The sequence below is a fragment of the Linderina pennispora genome (assembly GCF_002104995.1).
Source record: "Linderina pennispora strain ATCC 12442 chromosome Unknown DL89scaffold_102, whole genome shotgun sequence".
Taxonomy (NCBI): Eukaryota; Fungi; Kickxellomycota; class Kickxellomycetes; order Kickxellales; family Kickxellaceae; genus Linderina; species Linderina pennispora.
In genome coordinates, this window is record NW_024468350.1 from 1 (window position 1) to 26,757 (window position 26,757).

The 26,757-nt window shown below is 53.8% G+C and overlaps 1 protein-coding gene and 4 non-coding genes across 5 annotated transcripts; 4 read left to right on the forward strand and 1 right to left on the reverse strand.

Moving 5' to 3' along the window:
- The first annotated feature begins 4,832 nt into the window (after window positions 1-4,832).
- On the forward strand, window positions 4,833-4,905 carry DL89DRAFT_t219. Its single transcript has one exon. It is a non-coding gene; the product is annotated as a tRNA-Arg (tRNA).
- A 739-nt stretch (window positions 4,906-5,644) lies between these two features.
- DL89DRAFT_t220 lies at window positions 5,645-5,718 on the forward strand. Its single transcript has one exon. It is a non-coding gene; the product is annotated as a tRNA-Asn (tRNA).
- A 3,919-nt stretch (window positions 5,719-9,637) lies between these two features.
- Window positions 9,638-9,719, forward strand: DL89DRAFT_t221. Its single transcript has one exon. It is a non-coding gene; the product is annotated as a tRNA-Ser (tRNA).
- Window positions 9,720-10,001: 282 nt separating this feature from the next.
- On the forward strand, window positions 10,002-12,123 carry DL89DRAFT_272468 (uncharacterized protein). Its single transcript, XM_040888987.1, has one exon. The coding sequence runs from the start codon at window positions 10,021-10,023 to the stop codon at window positions 11,956-11,958; it is 1,938 nt and encodes a 645-aa protein (XP_040739237.1). The 5' UTR covers window positions 10,002-10,020; the 3' UTR covers window positions 11,959-12,123.
- A 605-nt stretch (window positions 12,124-12,728) lies between these two features.
- Window positions 12,729-12,801, reverse strand: DL89DRAFT_t222. Its single transcript has one exon. It is a non-coding gene; the product is annotated as a tRNA-Phe (tRNA).
- Between the last annotated feature and the right edge of the window lie 13,956 nt (window positions 12,802-26,757).

A 26,757-nucleotide genomic window follows, 5' to 3' on the forward strand; every position in this document is an offset into this window, starting at 1 on the left:
CTTCTGGGACTTGATCCTTTGTAGCCCAACGAATCCTGTCATAGTGGCGCAGCTTGAGCTCCTTATTGCGCTGCTGCCGTGTGTAGCGGTAGAGCATTCTCTCACCCTCTTTCCCATTGCTGCTATTTTCGTGCATCATGTATAGCAAATCGCCCCGACCTGGATCGATGAATACACAGCGGCCTTTCAGATTCTGCAGCTCTGGCTGTGGGATCTGGTGGATATAGCGACAGTCAGCTATAGTATTGCCTCCCACAGCACTACCTCCTGCAACATCGCCTGTAGCATCGCCTCCCACAGCATCGCCTGTAGCATCGCCTCCTGTAGCATCGCCTGTAGCATTGCCTGTAGCATTGCCTCCTGCAGCATTGCCTCCTGCAGCACCAGCCTTAGGTACCTTGTCTTGTAACAAAATGCATATCGTTACACCATCTGTTGTCGCCATTCCGTGGAATTTTCTATCACTATGCGCCTTAAATGGCTTTGATGTTAGATCTGCGACCCGGCCCCATACATCCCACACAGATTGTGCAATCCCTTGGACCGGGTCGTGTGCACAGACTGGGGGTGCTGGTGCATATGCATTGTTAAGTGCTGCAACAGTGTCTGCTGCTGCCGCCGATGCAGCAGCAAGCGAATCAGCCGCTACTGCTGCAGTTGCTGCAGTGGCCTCTGTTTCATCTGATGGCATCTTCGCTGCTTCGCGTGCAGCCTTCTTGGCCAATTTTTCACCCTTTTCTGCTGCTTTCCTTGCCTCTGTTGCTGCCCTCTTTGCTGCGTTGATCTTGGTAACCTGCTCACGGGTTTTCGAAATAAACACCTGCTTGAATATTTGGTTGTCTAAGCGCACATGGCCTGGGATCCATGATGTCCGCAGAGGCAAGCATTGAGGGGGAGACTTGCCAAGCTGCTCATTCTCGATAAGCTGGCATAGGCGAATGTATGCACGCAGATGCTGAAGTGGATTTACCTTGGCATCATAGTATCGGCTGTCTTTGGCGAATCTGTACTTGGCATCATAGGCATTAAGGACTGGTGCCAGCTTGTTGTAGATTGCAAGCATCGGTGGGGTGAGCACACTGAAATCAGGGTGCCTAGAGGCAACTGCCTGGCGGAGCTTCTGTGCAGGTGTATAAATACACACTTGGCATGCATTATTGAACTCAGCCTTGGACACATTGCCCATTGTACTGTGCAGGGTGTTTTTGCGGCTGCGAACATCAATCAATTTGGCCAGAATCCGCTGTAGGCAAGTGCCATAGTGCAACACAATGTTGTTCTTATATGCTGTCATCAGCTCGGTATCCACGTATGTCGCTACCTGATTCATTTCACGTACGCCATGTAGCTCGATATCGCCATTATTTAATAGATAATCATAAATATGATATCTAATTACATCACCGAAATCTGCGCTCGACAGTTCTGACCTGTCCTTCCGGTTAACGAAATCCTTGGCAGACATGGCCATCTTCGCCTTCAGGTTGTGATAAATAAATAAATAAATGGAACGAAAAAACCCCTTTTTTACAAATGTTGCAGGGTCAAAAGCATCATCATAAGCTAGTTGATGGAGTAATATCCATCGTGCAAGCATGTATGTATGCTCTTTGATGATATTGACGCTGTGTACAAATTGCTCTAGGCGGGGCAACATAGAATCACGGAAGCCAATACCACCAAGTGATGTCTTTATGACAGTAGTGCTGCGAGTAATATTCATTTGAGAAATTCAATAGGCAAGTAAGAAGAGAAATGATGCTGTTCAGTTTTGCTGTATTGCGTATGCATAGCATTAAGAACTTTTTATTAAAGATTTTCTGGCTTGCATGGTTCTTGGGGCCCTTAGCACTGATACAATCTCTTGGATAAGTCTATACAGACTGGGTCCGTTGTGACCCAAATACTACCGCTTACGCATGTTCATAAGACAAATTGATTTATAAAATAAACCCACAAATATTGCATAACCGCCAGAAGAGCTATATGGCTTTATTCAATAGGTGCTCGTAAATAAATATCCTAAGAGTGTTGCGCAGCCAGTGATGACCACTATGATGATGCCATGGAAATTATCAGGCTGACTGACAATGAGAGCAGCTCTTGCGCTGAACCAATGGAGATATCCAGCGGAGACCTGTGACCACTACAACAACAACTTGTCACCCTGGTTTCACCGGTGAGGTCAGATGCCGCACAAAACCAAAGGGAGTTTACAGAGCAAGTCACTCAAACCCGTGTTGAAGCTTAAGAGTTTTTTTAACCAATTAAATAATTTCTAGCGGACGGTCGGACACTTTTTTGGACTATAAAATCTTATATATAAGTAAAGATAAAGATAAAGATAAAGATGTAGGACTGAGATCTATTCACATCTTACACACGACTCTTGTGTAGCATATCATACAGCGTCTGTACACCACAATTTCTCTTGTCCCTTCACATGCACTGCTCCCCGGTCTTATGACACATCTCGCAGACGCGCATATTGTCGTTGTTCATACTCGTAGCGATGTTTCTGAGCTTTGCCTGTTTTGACTATTGAGCTCCTTGGTCTGATGGGGCTGCCTCAGCTGGGGGTGCGCGAGACGTGTCGAGCCCAAGAACAAGGCTAGAATGTGCCGTCTGATTCGAACCTTGGCCGTTGCTCCCAACTGGTTCTTATATAGACGAACACCATCCTGCATATATTCAAATTTCTAAGGTGAATGTTGAAACACGGCTGTAAATCATGAGCTGTAAACGAGGCTTCTTTATGTAACATACAGATCCAGCCTACATTCACTGATCGCTCTGATTCGCACCACTCTGAACAATGATACATGAAATCCGAACAAAATACCCAGTGGTAAACTTTATTGAATCAAAGATGATAGACCAAAGTGCGCATGCGTGCATTATGTTTCATATCATAGTAGCGTCACCAGTATAAGTTACATATGCGGCTAATGACTACACAGCTACCAGATGGTAGCACTAATATGTTGAAATGACTTCAAAATAATTGTTGGTATAAATGTACAAAATGGGTTTCTTATTCATGCGGCCCCACCTTGTATTGCACTGGGCTGGACTTTTTGTACCCAAATCTAAGGCTAAATACACCGAATCCTTTTTGCCCTCTGTTGGTTTGGCATAGGCGACCAACTGTCAAGTCTGCTTGTCCCATCCACTGCTTTACAAAACTAGCCGGTTTTAGTTAGTTTACAGCCATATGAACTAATGATGTTGGAATATCAGGTTCAAGCGTGATTTTTTAGCTGTTGCTCCACCTTCGGATATCCAGATACCAGGTTCGACTTGGTCTACTGGGCTTAGCCACTCCTCATAATGTGTATGCTTTTTTAGAACACTTTCAGCAACTGTTGCCCAGTCGATGCTCTGTTCAGACCCGTATTGCCGCTTCACCTCGCTTGACACACTAGCCGCCAGTCAATCACCTGGCTGAAAGCTAAGCTCATGCTACACCCTATGGAGGGTTATATCTCCTGCCCTAGATCCGTAAGCATGGGTAGGAAGGGCTATATACAACAGGATGCTCTAGTTATGCGCAATAATGGCAGCTAAAGCCACCAGCGCGGAGGCGAATTGCCTAGGGTTAAATTTAGTTCTCTATGATTCTCTTAAGAATTGGGTCCAGAAACAACTAGGTTTGGATCAGAGCTGCAAGCCACAGCCGCTGATCCTTTCTAAAACCCATCCTCGCCTTCACCGGCTTCGCTTCCCACCCTGTCCTGTGTCACCGTTGCTCCTCTTCATCCCTCGCTACCTCACAGTTTTTTTTTACAATGGACGACAGGTATTACGCGGTGGCCGCTGGCTATACTGTTGGTGTTTATGAGGACTACGAATCAGCACGGTATCAAACTGATGGTTATTCTAACAACGACATGCGTGTCTTCTACTCGCTGGAGGACGCCGAAGACTATATTGACTTGGGCTCAAAGCGCTTCTTCAACCGGTACCGCCGGTATGTATCACGCGGGCGTGGACCCCCACAAATCCTCCACGTTTACACTGACGGCATCTGCAAGGGCAACGGGCAGCCGGGCGCAGTGGGCGGAGTAGGTGTATATTTCGGCTGCAACGACCCAAACAACCTGTCCGAGGTACTGGTGGGTGGCCGACAGACAAACCTGCGTGCCGATTTGACAGGCGTTTTGCGGGCTCTGCAGATTGTGCATTCTGGGATCCGTCGGTACGACACGAATATCGATTATCAGGTGGTGGTCTATACTAAGTCGAAATATGTTTTACACTGCTTGTTCGAAGGGTACGACAAATGGGTGCAGAACGGGTGGACAACGAGCCGTGGGTATGATGTGCAGAATCGTGATCTGATCCAGCAGCTTGTCCACGAATTTCGCAACTCCAAACTGCGTATATCTGTTGAGCATGACTCAGTCGAGAGTGGAAACCTGTGCTCGGGAGCGGCAAACGATCTGGCAAATGAGGCAGTGGAGGAATACTATGAAGAGTACGAGTGGGATGACGATGACGATGACGACGACTATGATGACTACTATGAGTCTGATGAATACTACGACTCCGAGGATGACGATTACCTAGCTTACTTGGAAGCTGCCAGACTACTCGAGATGCTGCGTATAAATGACTAGGTCCTTAGCCATAAGAACGCAATGCCAATCAGTGACAAAAATTCCTCAATAACTTTTGCAGTGACTCAAACAGCTGAATATCATGTTGAAGGTGTACATGGGATACAGTGGAAAGTATGAATAGGCAGGCATAGTATGCTTCGCCATGTACACCAAAACATCTAATTTATATACATTCGTAATTTCAGGAAATCAGAATCTGAGTATGTCGGTGGCCGCGTGGCCCAATGGATAAGGCGCTTGACTACGGATCAAGCGATTCCAGGTTCGAGTCCTGGCGTGGTCGACATTTCTTTTTCGCTCAATTTTGTAACTGAATCTTTGTATCTTCAGCTTGGTTATGCTGATTTATGACCTACTGTTTTGCGCAGCTATTTGGTGGATTCTACTGCCTATATGAATAGCATGTAGACATATATACATTATTTTTGAATTGTTCTGCCATCTTTAATAATGGTTGCTTATAGGAATAAAATAGGGGTTTGATGAAGTAGTCGACACACAGAGAGTGTAGAGGAGTATGAAGAAATACGGGGGGCTGCTTGTTTTGACGAGTGCCGAGTGCACATATACGAGTTGAGTATTCTTTGGTTTGTACTAAATCTGCTCCGTTCCGTCGATGGTGAACAATTTAGATACACTAAAACCCTACCGAAAAATACTATCGAATCCAAGAGCTACTGTCATATGACCTATAAATAATCGGAATCTGAGTCAGATCATTGTATGTTCAACAGTGATTGATGCCATCGCAGGACCCATATAAGAGTACAACAATAAGGACTAAACCTCAGCTTTCTGGGGCACCGGTCCTTACTCCTATTTTTATCGGCGCCTACCTCGATCTTGGTATGCGGAAATATCGCAAAAGGACAGCTTCGACGATCTCTCACATCAGTGGGTGATTACCATGATGTGCTCACGGGTCTGCCGCTGGTCCATGGAATGCCTGACACGAGGTCACACCATTATGATATATACATTATTTTTGGATGCCGGCAGAAAACAGTGTTGGTACTGTATCTGCTTTCGTGGCGCAACTGGTTAGCGCGTCTGACTGTTAATCAGGAGGTTGATAGTTCGAGCCTATCCGAGAGCGGTGTCTTTTTGCCCCAGTTCACTTTTACTATTTGTCCATGTCTCCAGAGGCAATGGATGTGTCGTCTTACTTCTCCATATCACCAATCAGATGGTTCGACGGTTATTATTATAGGCAATGGCTATCCAAGAAAGATTTTACTTGCTAAGGTACTTTGCCATCTTCGGGTCAGCACTGACAACCTCAACAACCTTGTTGATCAGGGGTGCCTTTTCCGGAGTGAAAAAGTCCGACATGCCTGACAGGCACTGGTTTCCAAAGTCGTTAATCGAGCGCAAGGTTGCAACGAGAGCTACATCCATGTATGTGATTTCGTTGCCAAAATAGTGGCCGTTGGAGCCGTTGTTCTTGAGATGGTTCTCGTGGTATTTGATGAAGAACTGGACCTGGGTTTCAAACCGTTCCTTGATAGACGGGCGAGCCTCCTCAACAGTAAAGCGGTGTCTTGGGGCATAGTTGAAAATATCAACGAGCTGATGGCGTAGCTCATCTTGGCGGGCACTGTCTTGAGGGGTGCCGTTGACAAGCAAGCCGTGCTTGGCTGCCAGGTAGCGCTCAATTGCCAGAGACTCGCTAAGCTCAAAAACGTTTCCAGACTCATCAGTCTCGATCAGGACGGGGAGCTGGCCAACCGGCTGGTTGACTTTATCCTGGGGCCAGACAGGGGCCTCATCGCTGTGCTCGGAATCGTTGTAGCTCAGCAGGGCACGGCAAGTCTCGGCGCGAGCCTTGAGAGGGAAGTAACGAAGAACATAGGTAGACATGGTTGCTTTGTGGGTGTTTGAGTGTGGGTTGTCAACGAAAAGTAGTATGGCAAGTAGTGAAAGTGAAGGTGCTAGATTGGTATGCGTTGCAATTTATATGTTTTTGGATGGCTGTCACTAGGTGGCGTTGGTTGGCATTCTGCGGAGTTCGGACTACTTTTTGCACAATGCAGCTTGCAAGAGACAGTAATGTTTACAGCATGAAAATGTTTGTAAGCACGGATAGTTTGTATCAAGAGGTTAGCTCTCAAAAATGATGTAAAGGAAAGGCCAAAGGGGCTCCTGCTGTCATGCTTACAAATTGGACAGCCATAAGAGAGGAGGCTGTAAAAAACCACTCTCCTCACATGCACAGTGTGAAAGAGTGCCAATCATACCCATAAATGCCACGTATGTCGAGCCTGTATTTGTCAGCCGTAATGCAGATCAAGGTGAAAAGTGGCAATCTCTCTGGTGGATATCCGTAAAAGGACGATTCGCTTAGAAACCACAAACCATATCACACATGTATCCCCGATACCCCTACCCTATCTATCGGACATGCTGCTTCAATGCGCAACAAAGGGCCACTATCACCACCGCCGTCGATAAACGATGTCAGCGAAATGACAAACTCCAGTCCTAAGGGACTCTTCAGTTGTTGGTGCTGCTTGTGCTCGGCGGACAGTGACAGGAACTGCGATGGTGATATCCCCAGGATTGTTGCTGCAGCTTCCGGCGAGACATCTGCAGTACAACAGTCAGTCCCGTCATCGATTTCTGCTGTAAGCGCAAACTCCCACACAACATCAATGTCTGGGACCTCTTTGATTTTGCAGCGCCGGCAGCTAAACCCGTAGTCGCTCTTGAGTGATTCCAGCACAGTGCCGTCTAGACGCGCAGAGGGAACAACAGTTCGCCTGCACTTTCTGTGGGCAAACCTTGTTATCCCTACTTGGTCCCGCGAGTCCTTGACAAAATCGCCAGCACTATGTATCCCAGTCACCGTTGCACGCACATAGCAATTGGCCTCACCTGCAATGTCAGCCAGGAACGAATATCCCCGCAGCTCAGAGCAGCTTAGCATTCCAGGCATCTGCGAGATATTGAATATCTGTGCATGGATTGCAAGGCTCCCATTAATAATGACTCTGCTGTCGTTGAGTGGATTCGGGCTCTCGTCCTCGTGGGTCTCAAAGTTGTGCAGCACCACCAGTTGGCCAGGCATAGCTCGGGCAGCGGTTCTTCCAAGCTCACCCCAAACTGTGGCATCGCATACTCCTGTTCCATCGCCGATGCGCAGAACATAGCGGTCCAAAGTTGAGCCGTTCTCTACCTGGGTCGGATAATTTTCAGAGACTGCGACGACTCGCGCCATCATCGTCAGGTTGATGATCTCGGGCACAAGCTGGCCAATCGAGATCTGGTGTGCGTATCGCCGATAGTCAAAGAACCCAAGGTCATTGTACGCAACGCTTGTTTGTGATGTCTCGTTGTATGAGGCGCGTGTGCCGCGCATGATGAAGGCAATTGTCTGCGGTCCATAGACAAACTCCGTATCTGAGGCCTGCTCGGCGCAGAGCAAGCCAATGTAGTCATCATCATGGAAAAGCCGCACCAGCGGTATATCTGCATCGTAAAATCGGATGGATACCAGGTATGGTGCTTCTGCATGCTCGATCAGACAGCTGACGGTGGCATACGAGACTGGCCGGCCGTCTTCGAATTCCTCTTTGGTACGCTCAATGCGCTCGATCTTCCCCCACACCTGGTTCGCATCGAATATTGGGTCGCGTGCATATACAAACCTTTCTCGGCTAAAGGCAACGCCAAATATGTCTCGCAAGAAGAGCTCGTCAGTAGGTGCGGTGTCCTGCAGTGCACTGTTGGATGCCCCGACTTTGACCTCAAATACGAGTGCACAGTCAGGCAAAAGTGTTAGCAATGGTCTGCCTGACCCGCACCCGCGATCTGCTGCCTTGAGGTTTGTTGCGTAGATGCACCGCTGGTCAAAAAACCCAGCAAACTCCTTGGAGCCAATCATCGGGCAGTGTCGCTCGTGGACAAACATATCCATGTGCTTGTCTGCCGTGCGCAACCGCCGCTCACTGCCTGAGCTCGGTCCACCGCAGACGCTCCATAGCCAGATATCTGTGCCTGGAAGCTTGTGTGTCTGCAAAACCTTCAGGTGGAAACGAGTTGATAGCGGTGGCGGAATGGAGCGTCCTAGGAATGGATCAACTGTCCGGAATATCTCACCATCCGCAGATTCCTTGGCTATTAGCGAGTGCCATGACGCTTCAAGCTCAGTTAACAGAACCGTCCGCGTCATATTTCCATGTGCTGTCAACAGCGATGCTACTTTCGTTGCGATCCACGGCCACGGCACCTCGCCTGGCTGCTTCTGACAGCATGCTGCGAGATCCTCACGCAACGCAGCCAAAGTGCCTGAGAATTCCATTATTAAGCGTAAAGCGAGAGCAGCAGAAATAGAGACCCGAACTGCGCACTAATCGAGCTAATTTATTATAGAAACATGGACAGATAGTGTAAAATGGGTGGTTAGGCTGAGTTCCTTGGGAGCAGGAATGAAATCTGCTTCTCTGTCTGGTTTGACTGACAATGCAGCTGCCATGTCTACTACAGACGCTGGCTGCTGCCTCATCCGTTTGCCTGTCTACTTTACTTTTCTGGATTAAACACACCATGCTGGCAAAATCTATTAGTATCAGCAGCGTGTCAACAGTGGCAGCTGTTGTTTTGATTTCTTGGCATGGCAGCATTCGCACTCTGAGACTAGCACACTGGCACAGAAAATTCTTTGGAGCTGTTTTAGATGTGGCGAGGTACCGGATAACGATTCCCTCCAATATGCATAGGCACAAATGGCATAGGTTGCGAAAAGCGGTATTGAAAACTGGTATGTTCTTGCTTTCGCTCAGTGGCATTATATCAATAGCACTATGGAACATGACAGCTGGCGTTAATTTTTGCATGTGTATATTTGTTGGTGTGTAATATCCATGAAGCGGGAGGTTCTGGGTTATATTAGCGGCAGAGTGCAAGAATGGAGTGTCAAGCGTACTGCTCCACTGTTCGATCTCCTTATGTATACATTATTTTCTACTAATTTCAGCAGTTGATTGGTTCAGAGCTTCGGCTCGATCCGGATAAGCGTCAGTGTGTCCGAGTGGTTAAGGAGACAGACTCGAAATCTGTTGGGCTCTGCCCGCACAGGTTCAAATCCTGTCGCTGACGATTCTTTTGCCCATTCCTTTTGCCGCCCCACCCCGGCCTCGGCAATCCTCACTCCCCGAGCGCTGACCAAGTCACGCGCTGCACATGTTTTTGCTGCTGCTTTTGGCGGACCGCCGGCGATTCCTAAGCCGACCAGGTCACGCTTCCCACCACCACACCGCAAGCCACTGTCCCCAGCCCCCCCCGACGCCTTATGTAAAAGCTGCTGCTTGTGCTGCCAGCTGCGTATTTATTGCGCTCCAACCCACCTGGAACGAAGCGCCTGCCTCATCTCGTTCTCCACTCCAACCATGCTCCAACCATGCTCCAACCACTCGTATCTACCATTTACTTTGCTGCTCTGTCCTGTGCGCTTATCTCCCAGCCACAGCAGCGACAGCTCTCCACACCAGCCAAGCCGTTCAGCCCTGCTCTCAGCCACAGACAGCCATTCACTGTCTACGAGACTCCTCTGTCTCTGAACCCCATTGCAAGCCCTACCACCTTTTCCTCGTCGCTTGCCCACAGCGACCCCTTGCTGCTGCAGAGCATGTCGATTGCTGCCACTTATCTGCACCAGAAGCATGGCATCCAACTGGACAGCATCCACATCACCGATGCATACACCGACACTGCTACAGGGCTAACACATGTCTACATGGTCCAGACCCACGGTGGCCTGCATGTCACCAATGCCGTAGCAAACGTCAACATTGACAAGAATGGACGTGTCATTTCGTCTGGCCATTCATTTACTCCTGAGCCTCTGGCTAGCAACAATGCCGACTTTTCATCAGCTGCTCTCTCAACAGACTCTGCCAGAGCGGCCCTTCTTGCTTTGGCCAACCACATCCAAGCACCACTTGCCGACACTGACCTTGGTGGCATGGCAGCAACCAGCTTTGACTCACCGTCTGGGCTCACTGTCACGAACTTGCCTGCACACTTTGCCATCGATGGAACTGCCCGTATTACCTCTGCTCTCTTGCAGAATGCTGACGGCTCAGTATCCAGCGTCTGGCGTGTCAATGCCGAGCAGCAGGACCACTGGTGGACTGCAAGCATCGACACTTCTTCGCACAATGTGCTCGCCCTCTACGACTGGTACTCGCAGTCTGAATCATACAATGTCTATGCCAAGGATGTGCTGTCTCCTGAAGATGGCAAGCACACACTGGTTGCTGACCCGGCAAGCAAGGATGCCAGTCCAAAGGGCTGGGTCACCAAGGGCTCGACCTACGGCAACAATGTCTGGGCACAGTCCAACCCAACCGGTGGCTCGACGTGGCAGACAAACCACCGCCCGAAAGCTGGCCCCGGCAATGTGTTCGATTTTCCCCTCAACTTGTCGCAGCCACCAGAGTCGTACATTGACGCAGCTATTGTGCAGCTGTTCTATACCAACAACATCATGCACGATCTGTCCTACATCTACGGCTTTGATGAGGCTGCAGGCAACTTCCAGGATGAGAACTTTAGCGGCAGAGGGGTTGGCGGGGATGGCATCATTGCCAATGCCCAGGACGGCTCTGGCACCAACAATGCCAACTTTGCCACGCCTCCTGATGGCCAGCGTCCGCGCATGCGTATGTATACATGGACCCAGACTATGCCAAACCGCGACGGCGACTTTGAGCAGGACATTGTGGCACACGAGTTCACCCATGGAATCTCGAACCGGCTGACAGGCGGGCCCGCCAATACCGACTGCCTGAATGATGGCGAGTCGGGTGGCATGGGCGAGGGGTGGAGCGATGCAGTGTCGACTATCCTGCGCCTCAAGAGCACTGATACACATGACACTGACCTTGTGCTGGGCCACTATGTGTACACCAAGGGGATTCGCAACTATCCGTACTCGACCAGCATGGACACCAACCCATCAACATACAGCTACCTCGACCGCATGGACTACCAGGAAGTGCATGCCATCGGCGAGGTGTGGGCTGAAATTCTGTATGAAGTGATGTGGGCGCTGATTGACAAGAATGGCTTTGCCGATGACATCTTTGCCCACGACCTGACCAAGGGCAACTCCATCATGCTCCAGATCCTGCTTGACGGGATGAAGCTGCAGCCGTGCAACCCAACGTTTATCGATGCACGCAATGCCATAATCCAGGCCGAGCAGAATCTGACTGGTGGCAAGAACAGGTGCGAGATCTGGGGTGCATTTGCCAAGCGCGGACTTGGTGTCAATGCACCGGGTGGTGGATGGGGCAGGCATACCGATGACAGCAGTGTTCCTGATGGGTGCTAGCGGTGAACATGTGCATATGTAAATGTCCCCTCCATTCCGCCTCCATCAGTTTTTCAACGCCCATTTATAACCATCGCTTTCCAACCTTGCAACTACTTTGTTAACCACACCGTCCATTTCTTAAATGCATCGTTATGTGCCATGTGCACAAGCAGTAGAAGGAAGGCTTTGCTTAGAAGTAAGGTGTTTGGCGGCAATGGCTTTCAATCAATTTCGACATTTCGTTGTGGTATTGTCCAGATATTGGGATCTGTGTGTTTTATTATCCAGAAAAATGGCTCTACTAGGCCCTGCTCATCAGGTATAAATATCACAGCGGCTTGTTGCTAAATGACAGAGCCATCATCAAACACCCAGTGCGGTTCCCTATTCCCCATTCCCCATTCCCTATGTTTTTCACTTGAAAACACTTGCAGCAAAGGCAGATATTCGACTGGTCTTGTCTGCTTACCTGTGCATAGATTCAGTATCCAGTAGACGAATGGCTTGCCAAAATATCTTATCGGACAAGCGACAGCGAGCTAATGCATATGAATATGTACAGCCAGTGCCCGAAGCGGCAAGAGGCAACCAATACGATTGCTGGCTCTTGATCCTCTGAGGGACATGGCGTGGGGTTGCCCGAATGACAACAATATGCATGCACAACCGACTGAGCAAAAAGCAAAGGTGGCATGGACGAACACCACCGGTTGGCGCAAACCAGGGTGCCGAGCACTAGGACGATCCAAAAGAGTATGGCGATCTGGCGAGCAAAAATAGATCCGTAGTGGGGCTTCCGTGGATCGAACACGGTGCCTTATGAACTTCAGTCATACGCTCTCCCAGATGAGCTAAAGCCCCAGAACCATCGGAGATCAAACCAGATTAGATCCCAGATTCTGAGAACCTCAAAAAATAAAACATATTTAACTCTATACGACATTGGTCACCTTAGAGTTCGTTGCTTTCTCCGCTGACCTTCGCTATCGTTGCTCTTAGATGATATCTCCAAATGAAAGGTTAGACGTCCCAATTACGGATAGCATCTCATTGCACGGTTTGTGAGTCTACGATGGAGCATCCATGACTTGAAATCACTTGGTGTACTGCTTTTATTATCTGAATCTGCTTCGGCGAATGTGTGGATGCACTCTAGTATAGCTGTACTCCAACATCATTAGTTTGTGGCCAGATTTATACTCAGATACATGCCGACCATTTTGTAGGATAGCTTCCCCACAGCAACATCATGAAACCTGTGTAGAGCGTGGGATCATTTATCTCAGATCCTGGTCGAGTGACTGCTTTTCTGATCGCTGTCGACAGTATCGCCGTATATTAAGCCACGCATCCTGATAAGCAGTTGCTTTCCCAGAAGCAGCCGAGCGATGTTAATACACACCTACCACAGGTATTTCAAACAAGCATATCTAAGCTAACGCTGCCCAGCAGACGCGGCATTTGGTGTGGCCACGGGAACGCACATGCACGGCGCCTCCCCCATCTGGTGAAGCAAGCGCACAGCACAAGCGGCGTACGAGCGAATTCCAACTGCGGCCTAGCCTTTTCCTCAGAGCATTGACGTCAGCTGGACATCACACTGCTATCTTTTTTTTTTTGGGGAGGAAGGGAAGAAAAGAGCCTGGCTGGCCAATGGGGACCGGTGACCTCTGGTGCCCCAACAGCTTTGGGGAAAATTTTTTATTTTTTTGCTCAGTTGGATACCAGTAAAAAATTTTTATTTGCCTCAAGAGAGCACCAAAAAATCAAGAGCGTAGCAGCGAGAAGGGCGAGCAGATTGAAGCTTTTCTTCTCTTTTCAGCAGTACTCGACACCTATTTTCCTCATACTTTTTCAGGACTCTATTAGAGGGAGGAACAAAGCCGAAAAGCAAACATATAGAATACACCGGGCATATACCGTTTACGCTAGTACTTTCTTTCATAACATAAACGACCATGGCAGTTTCCGCATCCAAGCAGAAGCGTCTCGCAGCGAAGGCGGCCAAGGCAGCGGCCAAGTCTGGCAATGCTGGTAATGCCGGCAATGCCGGTGAGGCCTCCGGAGCCAGCACGCCCGGCACCGCCACACCCGGAACGGCGACGCCGACGGGCACTGAGGGTGGCAAGGGTCTGGCCAAGACGATGAGCCAGCTGAAGCTGGTGGTTGATCGGTCCGCGACCGGAGTTCTGACATCGGCGCCGCTGTCGCGCGACATCCAGATTGACTCATACACGCTGTCGTTCCACGGACGCATGCTGATTGAGAATGCGTCGGTGGAGCTCAACTTTGGCAACCGGTACGGTCTGCTTGGCGACAACGGCAGTGGTAAGACGACATTCCTGCGGTCAATTGCCGAGGGTGACATTGAGCTGCCGCCGCACATGGACACGTATCTGCTGAGCGAAGAGGCGGAGCCCACGGAGCTCTCGTCGCTCGAGTATGTTGTCAAGACGGCGCAGGACGAGCTGATCCGTCTCGAGCACGAGCTGGAGGATCTGCTAGCGTCTGAGGAGGGCGCGGACAACCCTCTGATTGACGATATCTACGAGCGTATTGATCAGCTGGATGCAAGCACGTTTGAGCCGCGCGCGGCCGAGCTGCTGCATGGACTGGGATTCGATAAGGAGCGCATGAGGATGCCGACCAAGAGTCTGTCTGGAGGCTGGCGTATGCGTGTGGCGCTGGCCAAATGCCTGTTCAAGAAGCCGACGGTGCTGCTGATGGACGACCCGACGAACCATCTTGATCTGCAGTCGGTGGTGTACCTTGAGGAGTACATGAAGACGTACAACCGGATTCTGCTGATTGTGTCGCACTCGCAGGACTTCCTCAACAACGTGTGCACGCACATCATCCACCTGACGCCGAAGCGGCGGTTGGTGTACTATGGTGGTAACTACGACACGTTCGTGCGGACCAAGGCCGAAAACGAGGTCAACCAGATGAAGGCGTACGAGAAGCAGCAGGCGGAGATTGAGCACATCAAAAAGTTCATTGCGTCGGCGGGTACGTACGCGAACCTTGTGCGGCAGGCCAAGTCGAAGCAGAAGATCATTGACAAGATGGAGGCGGCGGGTCTGATTGAGAAGGTGGAGGCTGACCGCAAGTACGTGTTCCGGTTCCCGGACACGCCCAAGCTGCCGCCTCCTGTGCTGAGCTTCGACGACGTGACGTTCTCGTACGACGGCAACCCCGACAATGCGCTGTACTGGGAGGTTGACGCGGCAGTGGACATGGACTCGCGGATTGCGCTGATCGGCCCGAACGGAACCGGCAAGAGTACGCTGCTGAAGCTGATGACGGGCGAGCTGGACGCGACCGAGGGCCGTGTGCAGCGGCACACGCAGCTGAAGCTGGCCAAGTACAGCCAGCACTCGAACGACCAGCTGGACCAGGACAAGTCGCCGATCGATTATCTGCGCGACAAGTTCCCGAAGATCTCGCAGGACATAGACTTCTGGCGGCAGAACCTGGGGCGGTTCGGTCTGTCGGGTAGCCACCAGACCAGCCCGATCAGCACGCTGTCGGATGGGCTGAAGAGCCGGCTGGTGTTTGCCGAGATTGCGCAGCAGGCGCCGGGCATTATTCTGTTTGACGAGCCGACCAACGGTCTGGCGCCCGAGGCCATTGATGGGCTGGCGGATGCGATCAACCACTTCAGCGGCGGCGTTGTGCTGGTGTCGCACGACTTCCGGCTCATCAGCCAGGTGGCCAAGGAGCTGTGGCTGTGCGAGAACAAGCAGATTACCAAGTTTGAGGGCTCGATCGAGAAGTACAAGGAGTCGCTGCGCAAGGGCATCACCATCAAGCAGTAAAGCAGATATTGAGGAGATCCGAGCAAGCTTGCGGGGGGTCCACCAATTCGGAAACGGATCTCTGGGTCCGCCCAACACCCTGTTGTCGTCTCCAAAGGATCTCGGTTTTGGTTAAAATAAAATCGGCGAATTCTAATTCATGCAATAAGGTGCGAGCACGCAAAATAGAGCGCGAGCGGTGGTGGGGGAAAAGACGGGAGGGGCGGGCAATAGTGCGGTTCCAAGTATCAGCAGACGAGGATAGTGTCGTTTTTGGAATTGCACAGTGGTTGCCAGCTGCACAAAACTCAAAATCTTGAAATCTGTCCCGTTCTGCCCCTTGGTCATCAGCGGCTCACTATCCAGGTCATCAGGCATCGCAGGCTGTAAATCCCCGAGGGGAAAGCAGCATCCTTTGTGGCACTATACGTGCGGAGCACGCAAGGGCATCAGAACTGGCTATTTGGCAGGCGCTGCTGGTATAGTACTTTGGCTTATTATCGCGCTGGTAGTTTTTCTGGGCATCAGCAGAAACTACGGGGGGCCAAGCTTGCGGGACGTATTTTTAGTAGCGACTGCATATTTGCGGGGTATTGTCGGCGAGCATCATCAGCAGAACCGCTTGCAGCCTGGCTATTGTCCTGGGAACAACCGATACTTGCTATCTTTTTTGCGCAGTGTCTCCGCTCGGATGGAGGCAATTAACAAACGAAAGCGGCAAAAATAAATATAGATGCATTTCTTGTCTGCGCTATGATGGGCCGTCGGTTGGTGAGAAGAACCAGCTGGTGTATGTTTACAGACGTCCAGAAATACAATGTGCATGTGTCCTGAAACAGACACAAAACAGGACACACTGGGAGGAAAAAGCGTATTCACGATTGTGATACAGGTGTTCGCAGAGGAAATGACATGCGCGTCTGGCAGTCGAATAGTGCGAGTGCATAAGAGCAAAAGCCGATGGAGAAAGGACTGGTCTTTTTGGCCTGGGTGTTTACATGGGTTGCCTTGCACTGCTCTCGCCAATCACTCGCCATGAGCCCCAACAAAGCAAGAGTGAGGAAAAAAGTGTCCCTAATTTTTTCCCTCTACTACTGCCCGAGCCTGGTTGGTTCGACCCAAAAACAGGACCCTTGGTGCTTTTATTCGCCCTTCAGACTATTTAAAACACCGCCTGGCTGGCCATCCTCGTGGGCGCAAGCGCCCAGAGAAAAAAAAACCACACCCTCCTTCAACCTTCTTCATTTCCTCATCCCCGTTTCCACACAAAGCAAAAAGCACATTTCTATATCCACAGCATCGCATTTATCTTTTCTCGTAATCTCTTTCTCAAATAATGGCATCTATGGTAGACAGCTGGGTGGTGGTGGACAAGACCTCTGGCGGCGAGCTGCGGGCCAAGGCCAGCCACGAGTCCCTGTACATTAGCGATTTGTCTGCCAGCAAGCCACGCGTGCATATCCAGAAGACGACAACCAAGAGCCTGGCGCCGGAGCTCATGGACTGGATCAACAACTCGGCGCAGGAGCTGCCTGTGGCCGAGCGCAACCCGTCGACCACCAGCTCGTACAAGACAAACTCGAGCTCGGTCAACCGCCGCACAATGCGCAGGTCGAGCATTCACGGGACGGGGGGGTTTGGCGGGCTGCAGCGCAGTGACGACTGCTACAATGACGGCATGTTTGTTGTCAAGGTATTGGAGGTCAGGCAGGTGGGAGCAAACAAGCGTAAGTAAAAGTGGCAGTTACCAAAGCAGTTGAGCGAGGGTTGTGTGTGTTTTTTTGTTCGTAACTGCTAACCGGTATTTTCCATGTAGCCATGAACTTGCAGTGCGTGGCACAGGTGGGCGACGAGAAGTTTGCGATAGCGCCGGTGCAGACACAGTGCACGGGCGGCAATGTGTGGGCGGCCAAGATGGACGACACGTTTGTGTTTGACGTATCGCGGCAGTTCACATTCAACCTGGCGGTGCTGGGGACGCACGTGGCGCCGGTGCGTCGGCACCCGACGATATCGCGGATAACAATGAGTAAGCTGCATCTGGGGTCGCAGGTCAGCGTGGCGACCACGCAGACGGTGAGGTCCAAGAAGCGCATCTCGGGGCTGTTCTCCAAGATGTTCCGCAACAAGCACATAGCCAATGACCCGGTGTACGCCGGCAACAAGTCGCGGGTGTCTCTTTCGCCCAGCACGACGTTCCTGCAGGACGACGTGCTTCTGGAAGAGGCCACGGACGAAAGCGGCCGGCCGCTTGAAATCCAAAGACACTCGGTGTACTCGCCCACCAGCTCCACCAGCGACTTCAGCCAGGCACCCGAGAGCTCGCGGTTCTCTGGGTATTTCCCACGGGCGCGCGCCAACACCACAGCAACCGAAGCGTCGGTGTTCCGGCCGCGGCTGCGCACATTCTCCAATGCCTCGCAGATCACGCCGCAGTCCCTGGGCGAGGTCTTCCTGGACTTCCGCGTCGATAGGCGCGAGAAGCGCCGCACCACGCTGACTTTGCCTGCGGTCAACCAGGCGCAGGAGGCGATGCGTGGCGGCAACCACGTCGAGGTGCAGGTGCTGCTGGAGTACGGAATTCTGGTCAACGAGACGTACGAGGAGCGGCTGGCCAGGCAGCAGCAGGAGCGCATCAGCGAGGAGCGCATGATGCAGCAGCGCCGCAGGCAAGAGACCGAGATGCAGTGGGAAAAGGCAGACCATGACGACCGGCAGCCCAGGCTGCGCGGGTTCGTCAGCGTGTTCACCCGCAGCGGGCGCATCTCCACGTGGAAGCGGTACTGGGCGGTGCTCAGCAGCGCGCGCATCGAGCTCTTCGACAATGAGAAGGAGCACGAGCCGGTGGCAGCCATCCCGCTGTTCCATTTGCATGACGCCGGGGTGCCTGAAACCGACCTGGTCAATCTGGGGCCGACGGGCATTGAGCTGCGGCTGTCGCCTTTGGCCATGACCGACAGGCATAGAAGGCAGAGCGCACACCCGCGCCAGTCCGACGCCATGGAGGCGACGCTGCGGGACATTAACGTGAACGACCTGGACGACGACGACGCGGCGCTGGTGCAGTACTGCGACTGGCAGTGCCGTGTGTACATTCTTTTGGGGTCGCTGCCGGACCGCGACCTGTGGCTGCACGAGCTGCGCAATGTGACGGTCCCCAGCGCCGAGTTTGCGCGGTTCCGGGCCCGCCAGCGCCGCCAGTGGCGCAACCAGGAGCTCAGCCTGGCAGCCGAGCAGCTACGGCGCATAGGCAGAAACCTGCAGGTGGTCCATGGCCAGGCCATGCCCGGTCTGTCGGAGCAGGAGACTCTGTCGGCCAAGCAGGCGTTCCTGGAGAGCATCGGGAGGACCTCGGCCCGGGTCGTGTCGATGTCGGGCATCTGCGGCGAGTTTGGCGGCAACACCCTGACCAATGCGCCGTTCGCCCCGCGCCTGGTCAACCTGACCGTGCGCAAGCCCAGCGGCTCGCAGCGGCTGCCGCTGCCGGCCGCGCTGTGCAGCGACGCGTTCCCGCGCATCCCCAGCCCGCCGCCGCAGAAGAAGATGCGGGCCAGGCGCGACAGCAGTGAGCTCGGGCTGCCGGGCACCGCTGTCGCCAAGGACCGCAATGTCAGCGGCGGCAGCACCGTCATCCAGGTCATGGGCACCGCCAAGGAGCGCCGCCAGGGGACCGTCAGCCGCCGCTTCCTGTTTGTGTGGAGCGTCAACGACCTGTGAACATGTATTACTCTTTCTTCTTATCCCACTTGTTTTAGCGCATTAAAGTAATTTTTTTCTCCCAAGTCTCATGGTGCCAGCGGCTCGATTCCACCGCTTTGGCACGCCTCTGCATACGCAGCACGCACGTTTTTGGCCATGCCCGCCGACCGCGACAGCTTGGCCTTGTACAGCCGGCGGTCGTCCTCCATGCTGACGCCCAGCCGGCACACGTGCTGCCCGGCGACCCATTTCCACGACCGGCTGGCGCCGAAGAAGCACACCAGCGCGACACTGTCGGCATGGCGGTCCTTGTGGACTTCCTCAGGAACCCTGGGGCTTTTGGGGTCGACGATCTCAGCCGGGAACCACGGATACGACGCCATCTTTGCCCACACCAGCGTGCCCGGCCGGTACTCGACGTCCTGCTGCATTGCCTGCGCATGGCGAGTCTTGGCGCGCTTCGCCGGAGCTGCCATCTCAACGGGCGGCGAGGATTCGTGTGGGCGCTTTTGCGTCTTGCCCGAGTCCTTGCGCAGCCGCGTGGTGATGACGTTGATGTCGTCGGGCACTGCCGAGTCGGGCGTCTGGCGGCGCGCGCGGCTGCTGCGGCGGATGTCGGGCGGCGGCACCGACAGCTGCTCGAACAGAGTCAGCCGCCGTGCGTCTTCAGCATCGTCGGCCGGCTCGGCTACCCAGGCCCATCCGCGCATATTCTTGGGCGGTTTGCCGTCAGCGTGTCCGTTCGTCGGCGCTGCTTTGCTGGTCCCATTTGTCATCGGCACTGCTTCTTCTTCGGCCTTCGTGCGGCTGCGCGACCGCGTCATTGGCAGGTCTGCCTGGACCACAGCCTGGCTGCCATTATCGGCTGCAGGTGAAGGCTCCTTGGGACTCGCTTCTGCTGGTGCCAGGGCCTTGCTGTCTGTGTCGGCCTGCAGCGGGCTGGGCGGCTCCGGCACGCGGCTGTTGAGGGCAAAAATGTCCATGTCGATATCAACCAGCATGCGCCCGGTCTTTGGGTCGATCGGCAGCCGCTCGATCTGCCGCCTTGCCTCACCCATCAGCCGCTCAATGTGCTTTTTGACGCGCACGGCCAGCCGGAAGTAGTACGTGCCGGGCTTATTGTACGTCGTGCAGTTATTGACTACCAGCAAAAGGTCGCGCTCAAACTCGTCCATGCCACGGTACTCGAACTCGTCCAGCTTCTGCCGCATGGTGCCGAAATCCATGGGCTGGTGGATCAGCGACAGGTAGTCGGGGGCCTCGTCGGCGCTGACCGGGCGGCTCAGCACGCCGCGCGGGTCGCGCTTGTCAATCAGCTCGTCAATGACCGACCTCATGATTGGCGTCAGTGGATCAATCGCCTGCTGCAGATAGTCGGTCTGCAGGCGCGTGCGCTTGAGCTTCTCGCGCTCGCGCCTCCGCACGCTCTCGACCAGCAGCCGCACGCGCTCCAGGTCCGTGCGCAGCCGCCGCACAAACGCCTGGCGCTGGCCCTCGGCCATCTCCAATGCCCGCTGCTGCGTAGCCGACGCTGTCCACGGCTCCAGATGCAGCCGCTTCAGCAGCGGCGCGCCGTGCCGCATCGCGCGCTTCAATGCCCAGTACCGCGCCACCTGCGCCACCAGCTGCGGCCGCTGCGCAAGCCCCGACCGCGCAGTGGCCAGTTTGCGCAGCACCCGCCCATACACATGTGCATTCAGCACCGGGCGGTCCGGATTATACACCGCCATCGTCAGCCGCAGCGACGCATCGGTGCTGCCACGCCTGGCCGCCTGGAACTGCCGCGTGGTTTCCGCTGTCGGCGAGCGCAGCAGCTCGGTGCTGGTGGGCGGCCATGCCGTGGCAGGCGAGCTGTGGCCGTTGGCTGCCCGCGCCAGGCTGGCCGAGGCCGAGGAGAGCGCGCGGCGCTGGCTGATGGCTTTGAGGGGCGCTGCCAGGTCGATTTGCGCGCGGTGGCTGGCTGGCGTGTGCTTCTCGCAATACGCACGGAACACCGGCTCGCCCGTGAGCCGATCCTGCTTGACGATCATGGCGAACCGGGCCTTGCGCGCGCACGTGGCATGGAAGGCCGTCACGCACTGCCGGTGGGCGCACTGGATGCACGCGCCCTGCTTGCGGTGGCACAGGTGGCAGTACAGGCGCCAGCGAGACCGCGGGATCTGGTCCACCGAGTCGATCGGCTCCATGTAGACGGTGTTGGCTATGCCCACCTCGGGGATCCACAGCGCACACAGCAGGTGCGCCCACTTGTTGGCTGTGGTCTTCTTGAATGCCCCGCCGCGCTGCGGACAGAACATGCACGCGACGGCCTTGTCAGGCGCCAGCATGCACCGTCGGCACAGCCACTGGCCCTCGGGGATATACGGCACTCCGTAGCAGTCCTGGTGGACCGCCAGATTGCAGCCGTCGCAGAACACAATCGCGTTTGTGTTGTCGCACTCCTCCTCGCCGCAGATCGCACACGCCGCGTCCTCGGCTGGCAGCTGCTCCTGGTGCTGCGCCGAGATTGCCTTCTGCGCGTCCTTGGTCAGGTCAAACCACTCCTTCTCCAGCCCGTCCACAATCGTCTCCAGCACATTCGCCGACACATCTGACGCGACTCCGCTCTCGGCTCGTTCCCGGTTCACTTGCCGCAGCCACTCGCGGTCAATGTCCTCCAGGTCGTACTCAACCATCTCTGCCAGATCCGTCTCCGTCAGCTCGACGTTGCGGATATAGTGCGCTGACGGCCGTTCAAACTCTGCCGGCCGGTACTGACCCGCCTGTCCTTCCAGCTTCCGCACCTGCGCCGACGGCAGCGCCAGCACCGGCTTCTTCGGCGCCAGCACCACCACCGACGACTGCGGCGTGCCAGAAAACGACCCCGCTCCCTTGCCGCGTCCCAATGCGACCGGCGGCGACTGCGGCGGGTTCGGGTCGTTGAACAGCAGCTTGATCGTCAGGCTGCTGGGCTCCGTCGTCTGCGGCACCGGCGTGCTGACCACCGACGACTGCCCCGACGACTCTGCCCGTCGGAACTGCACTAGCAGCGGTGCGTCCTCTGCCAAATCAGGAAAGAACTCCCGATAGCTGCGCTCCTCCCGCGGCTTGTCGAGTATTGCTGGTGGGCTCTGCGCGCGCACCGGTGTTGCTGTCTCGCTGTCATTGGGGAGCCCTGCCGTCAGTGCCAGCAGCGAGGCTGCCAGTTTGCGCTTGCGCGGCACGTGATCTTGCGCTGCCTTCAGCGCCCGTGCGCTGTCGCTGACCGTCGCCTCGTCGCTGGCTGAGATTAGCTCCGGTGCCACTCGCCTCCGCTTGCGTGGTTGGTCGTCTACATTTGGCTGGTCGGCGCTGCGCAGGCTGTGCCGCAACCGCTCCCCCAGCTCTGCCCCTGAACGCTCAGCTTCTGACGACTCTGCTTCCGATGACTCAGCCTCCGATGACTCAGCCGACCCGACGAATTCCGCATCGTCCGAATCCTCGGGAATTGCTCCCAAGGGTGGAAGCTCCTCGATCTCTTCCTCGGCCTCGGCCTCGGCCTCTTGCTCGCCATCTGACGTTGATCCAGACGTCTCCGAGCCGCTGGCCTCCTCTTCCTCTTCCTCTTCCTCCTCCATGACCTCGCTGTCTGATGTCTCTTCGGCCACCTGTGGCTCGACGCTAATCTCATCCGTTTCTTCTCCCTCATCTTCCTCCTCCTCCTCCTCCTCCTCCTCCTCCTCTTCCGAGGTTCCCGATTCGCTTTCAGCCTCTTGGTCGTCTGAATCATCAGGGTCGTCCTCCTCCACCTCCATGGCTTCTGCTGTTTGCGCCTGTACGACAGCATCCTCTTCTGACGACTCTGTTTCCTCTTCAGATTCGCTTCCTACCTCTTCGGTGGCCTCTACTTCGCCGCTGGATTCATCCTCCTCCTCCTCTTCCTCCTCCTCTCCAGAGTCTGTGGTTTCTTCGACTTCCTCTTCGGCTTCTTCTTCGACCTCCTCCTCAGCTTCCTCGGTTTCTTGTTGCTCGACCCCGGTCTCTTCCTCGGAAGACTCAGATTCGGACTCTTCTTCTGATTCAGGCTCCTCGCTTGAAGATCCCTCCATCTCCCCTATATCAACCACGACCGCTGGCTGCTCCTCTTCTCCCTCTTCAGACGACGACTCTGCACTCTCAGAGGCTTCAGCTAATGCGTCCACCTCTATCCCTTCGCTCTCCGTCTCCTCCTCTGCCTCTGTGCCCGTATCGCTCTCTACTTCATCCCCGCTGCCTTCCGCTGCCTCCTCGTCTGTGAATGCGTCGCTGCCTAGTTCGCTTGTGCAGTCCTCCGACCCTGCGCTGCCCGACGCGCTTTGCTCTGGCCGCTCTAAGTCGTCTGTATCTTGTGTGCTCATTCCTGCCCTCGCAAGAAAAACAAAAGGGTTGAAGCGTCTCCTCGCGGAACTGTGTAGGGGGGCCTAGATATGCGTATGTTTAAATAACGGAAGTCGCGCTTTATTTAGTTTTGTCCAAGGCAATTGGTGCCTACCTGTATGCGAATAAAAACGTGTTCCCAGTGTGGTTTGCCTGTGCTTGTTAAATGCGCTGAATTTTCCCCTTTGTGTGCGTGCACTATGCAATGTTGCGTGCAGAATGTGCGTATGGAGGGAGGCTGAACAGAGTGGACGCCAGAGACAGGTAAACAAGTACAAGCGTGTCTATACGCCGCGCCCCGCCTGCGCGTTAAACAAAATAATAAACCCTTTGCAATAGCACCTCCAACCATATGGGCTCCTCACGGATTAGCTGATCTTGCAATCACAGGACCAGTATCCCTAGCCCAGCTTTGCCAAGTTCCCTTCATGTTCGCGAAAAAAAATATGACATTTATTTTTTCCCAGCGCCTCGCCGGTTGACCTGCCTGAGGACCGACCCGTCCGCCTGCGTCTTGCCTGGAACAACAGAAACCTCCGAACCCGAGTCGCTTTTCCCCGCGCCCATCTGCACATGCGCCGGCAATGGCTTTATTTGCGAGTACGCAAACGTGCCCACAAACACCATCGCGCAGCCGGACAATCATGCCGCTATTTACAGTACTCTTGAACAGCACAACCGACAGCACCAGGCTCACCAGCTTGCGCAGATTCAGCACTACATTGAGCGTCAGCGACGACGACATTCGACGTCAATCTATGCACCCCCGACACGCACACCTAGCTGCGACAGAATATTCGCCACCAGCGACACCCACAGGCCCGGCACTGAAACATCTGGACACACCGCTCCCTACGCCCGGCAGTGTCGCCAGGCTGACCGGCTGCGACCTGCTCAGCGCTCGCACCTTGTGCCATGATATCGCGCCCAAAAACCACAAACATCGGCAGTGCCAGCGCATGGTTGTAGAACAGGCCCTCTTGCCAGTGTTTGCCGTACTTTTTGTACGTCGTCTCCTGGTACAGCCCCAGCATGGCCGCCAGGAACACGCCCATGGTCAATAGCGCAATCCCTATCAACGACTCATCCGCTCCTTCCGCATCGTGCTGTGTGACGCTTGCCAATGTCGCCACCACCACTCCCACCGACACCATTAGCACAGCGACCACCTGCTTCACCGGATACCGCTTGCCCATCACCATGTACCCGCACGCCATATTCGCCATCAGCCCGCTCGACCGGAACACAATATGCAAAGGAATCGAGATCCGGTACCCTAGCGCAATGTTGTTCAGAACCGAAACCAAGAAATACAGCCCCACCATCACTGCCCACCGTCGCAAGGGCACCCGCCGCGCCCGCAGTCGCGGCAAGAACGACCGAGCTGGCACGTATACGTACGACGGTAGTCCGATCAGCGTGATGAACAGGAATTGCGCAAACGTTATCAGGTTGCCGCTCTTCGGCACCTCCCGCACAAGGTGCTCCAGCGCAAACACGTTCGAGCAGCACCCGCCGAATATAAACCCAAGCACCGACAGCCACCCGCTGGCTATAAACGCTGTTAATTCCATGCGCAGAATGTGTAGTGTACAATTATGAAATATTACAGAAGCAGGCTGTGGAGTAAAGAATAAGGTGCTTTCACAAAAGGTCTATTAAAAAATCGTCGCTGGAGTGGAGAGGGATGTATGAGAAGCTGGAATACTCTTCCCCCTGGTTCGCCCCCTGATCGGGCCAGGAAAGGAAATCCGTGCTGTGACGTGGCGACCCTGGTTCGCAAGAGAGGAGTGGAATCCAGTGATCGTGGATTTACCGCCCATGTCCCGATTAAGCATGTGACCTCATTGCCACCAGTTTGGAGTGGTATACAGATACACAGGGTATCGGGCTGCCTATTAATTAAAAATCGGCGCTCTGCCAGAAATCAGCTAATTTCAGTCCAAGTATGCAGAAGGAAATGTGTAGGCATTATTGGATCCGGGTACTGTGCGTCTAGGGCAATAAGCGCTACAATGCGACACAATCTACATACATGCTAGGCGAATACTTCGTGCTGCCTTGTAGTACACGCCCCCCATCCTGGATCTCCATCCCTCCCGAAACCTCTGCAGCTATCACCTGGTATTCTCAAATGGCCTGGCACGGTGAACCTTGAATGCTGTATTAATACACAGTGTTTGACAGCTCTGGCCAGCGAATTGGAACAGCCGCAGATCACGCCTGGGAGACGCAAAAAACCAGAGACACCCGATGGGTATCTGCATACAACCTGTTTTCTCAAACAATAGGCTAGTGTTGCTGCGGGAGAGTATGTGTGTACATGTCAAAACAGAACAAGGTGCTCTGCAGCTTTATACCACCGTATCCCTCTTCCCAGATCCCCAATCTCCGTCTGCTGTTGCTTCCCATCTCGACATATCCTGATACGTACCAACGATTACCGAAAAGGAATAGTGGTTGCACACTGTGGTCAGGGTTAGTAAGGTGTCAGCCCTTTTCTTTGACAAGAAGAGGTGAATTTATGACAGTGCGGAAGGAAAGCATTGTGGTCATGGCATGATGACATGCATATGCCTTGTGACCACATTGGCTTTCGAGAGGGTGGATGAGTGGTGGGCATACAGCAAAAACACCAGCCCTGTTTTTCCTCCTCTGACATGGGCGCATTCAATTTGTCCCTAATTTTTCTTGGCCGCTGCCACTGCCCCCTTTCCTTTATTCAGGGATTCTCTTTGGACGCAAGGTACAAAAGGTCTGCATCTCGCAGGACCCACTGCCGCCCAAAAAGCAGCTTAAAAATAGGCGCACATCTTGAACCTTTTTCCCTTCACTATATCTTTTTTTCTCCCACTATCCTAGTTCATTACAGGATATTAAGCTTTTTCGCACTGTTGCTTTATGTTCTTATAGCTTCCCTATTATTTTCCTCCAGCAACGCCATGGC

Bases quoted from the DNA above. Each gene is read 5' to 3' on its own strand.
- DL89DRAFT_272468 (XM_040888987.1), top strand. From the start codon at position 10,021: ATGCTCCAACCACTCGTATCTACCATTTACTTTGCTGCTCTGTCCTGT.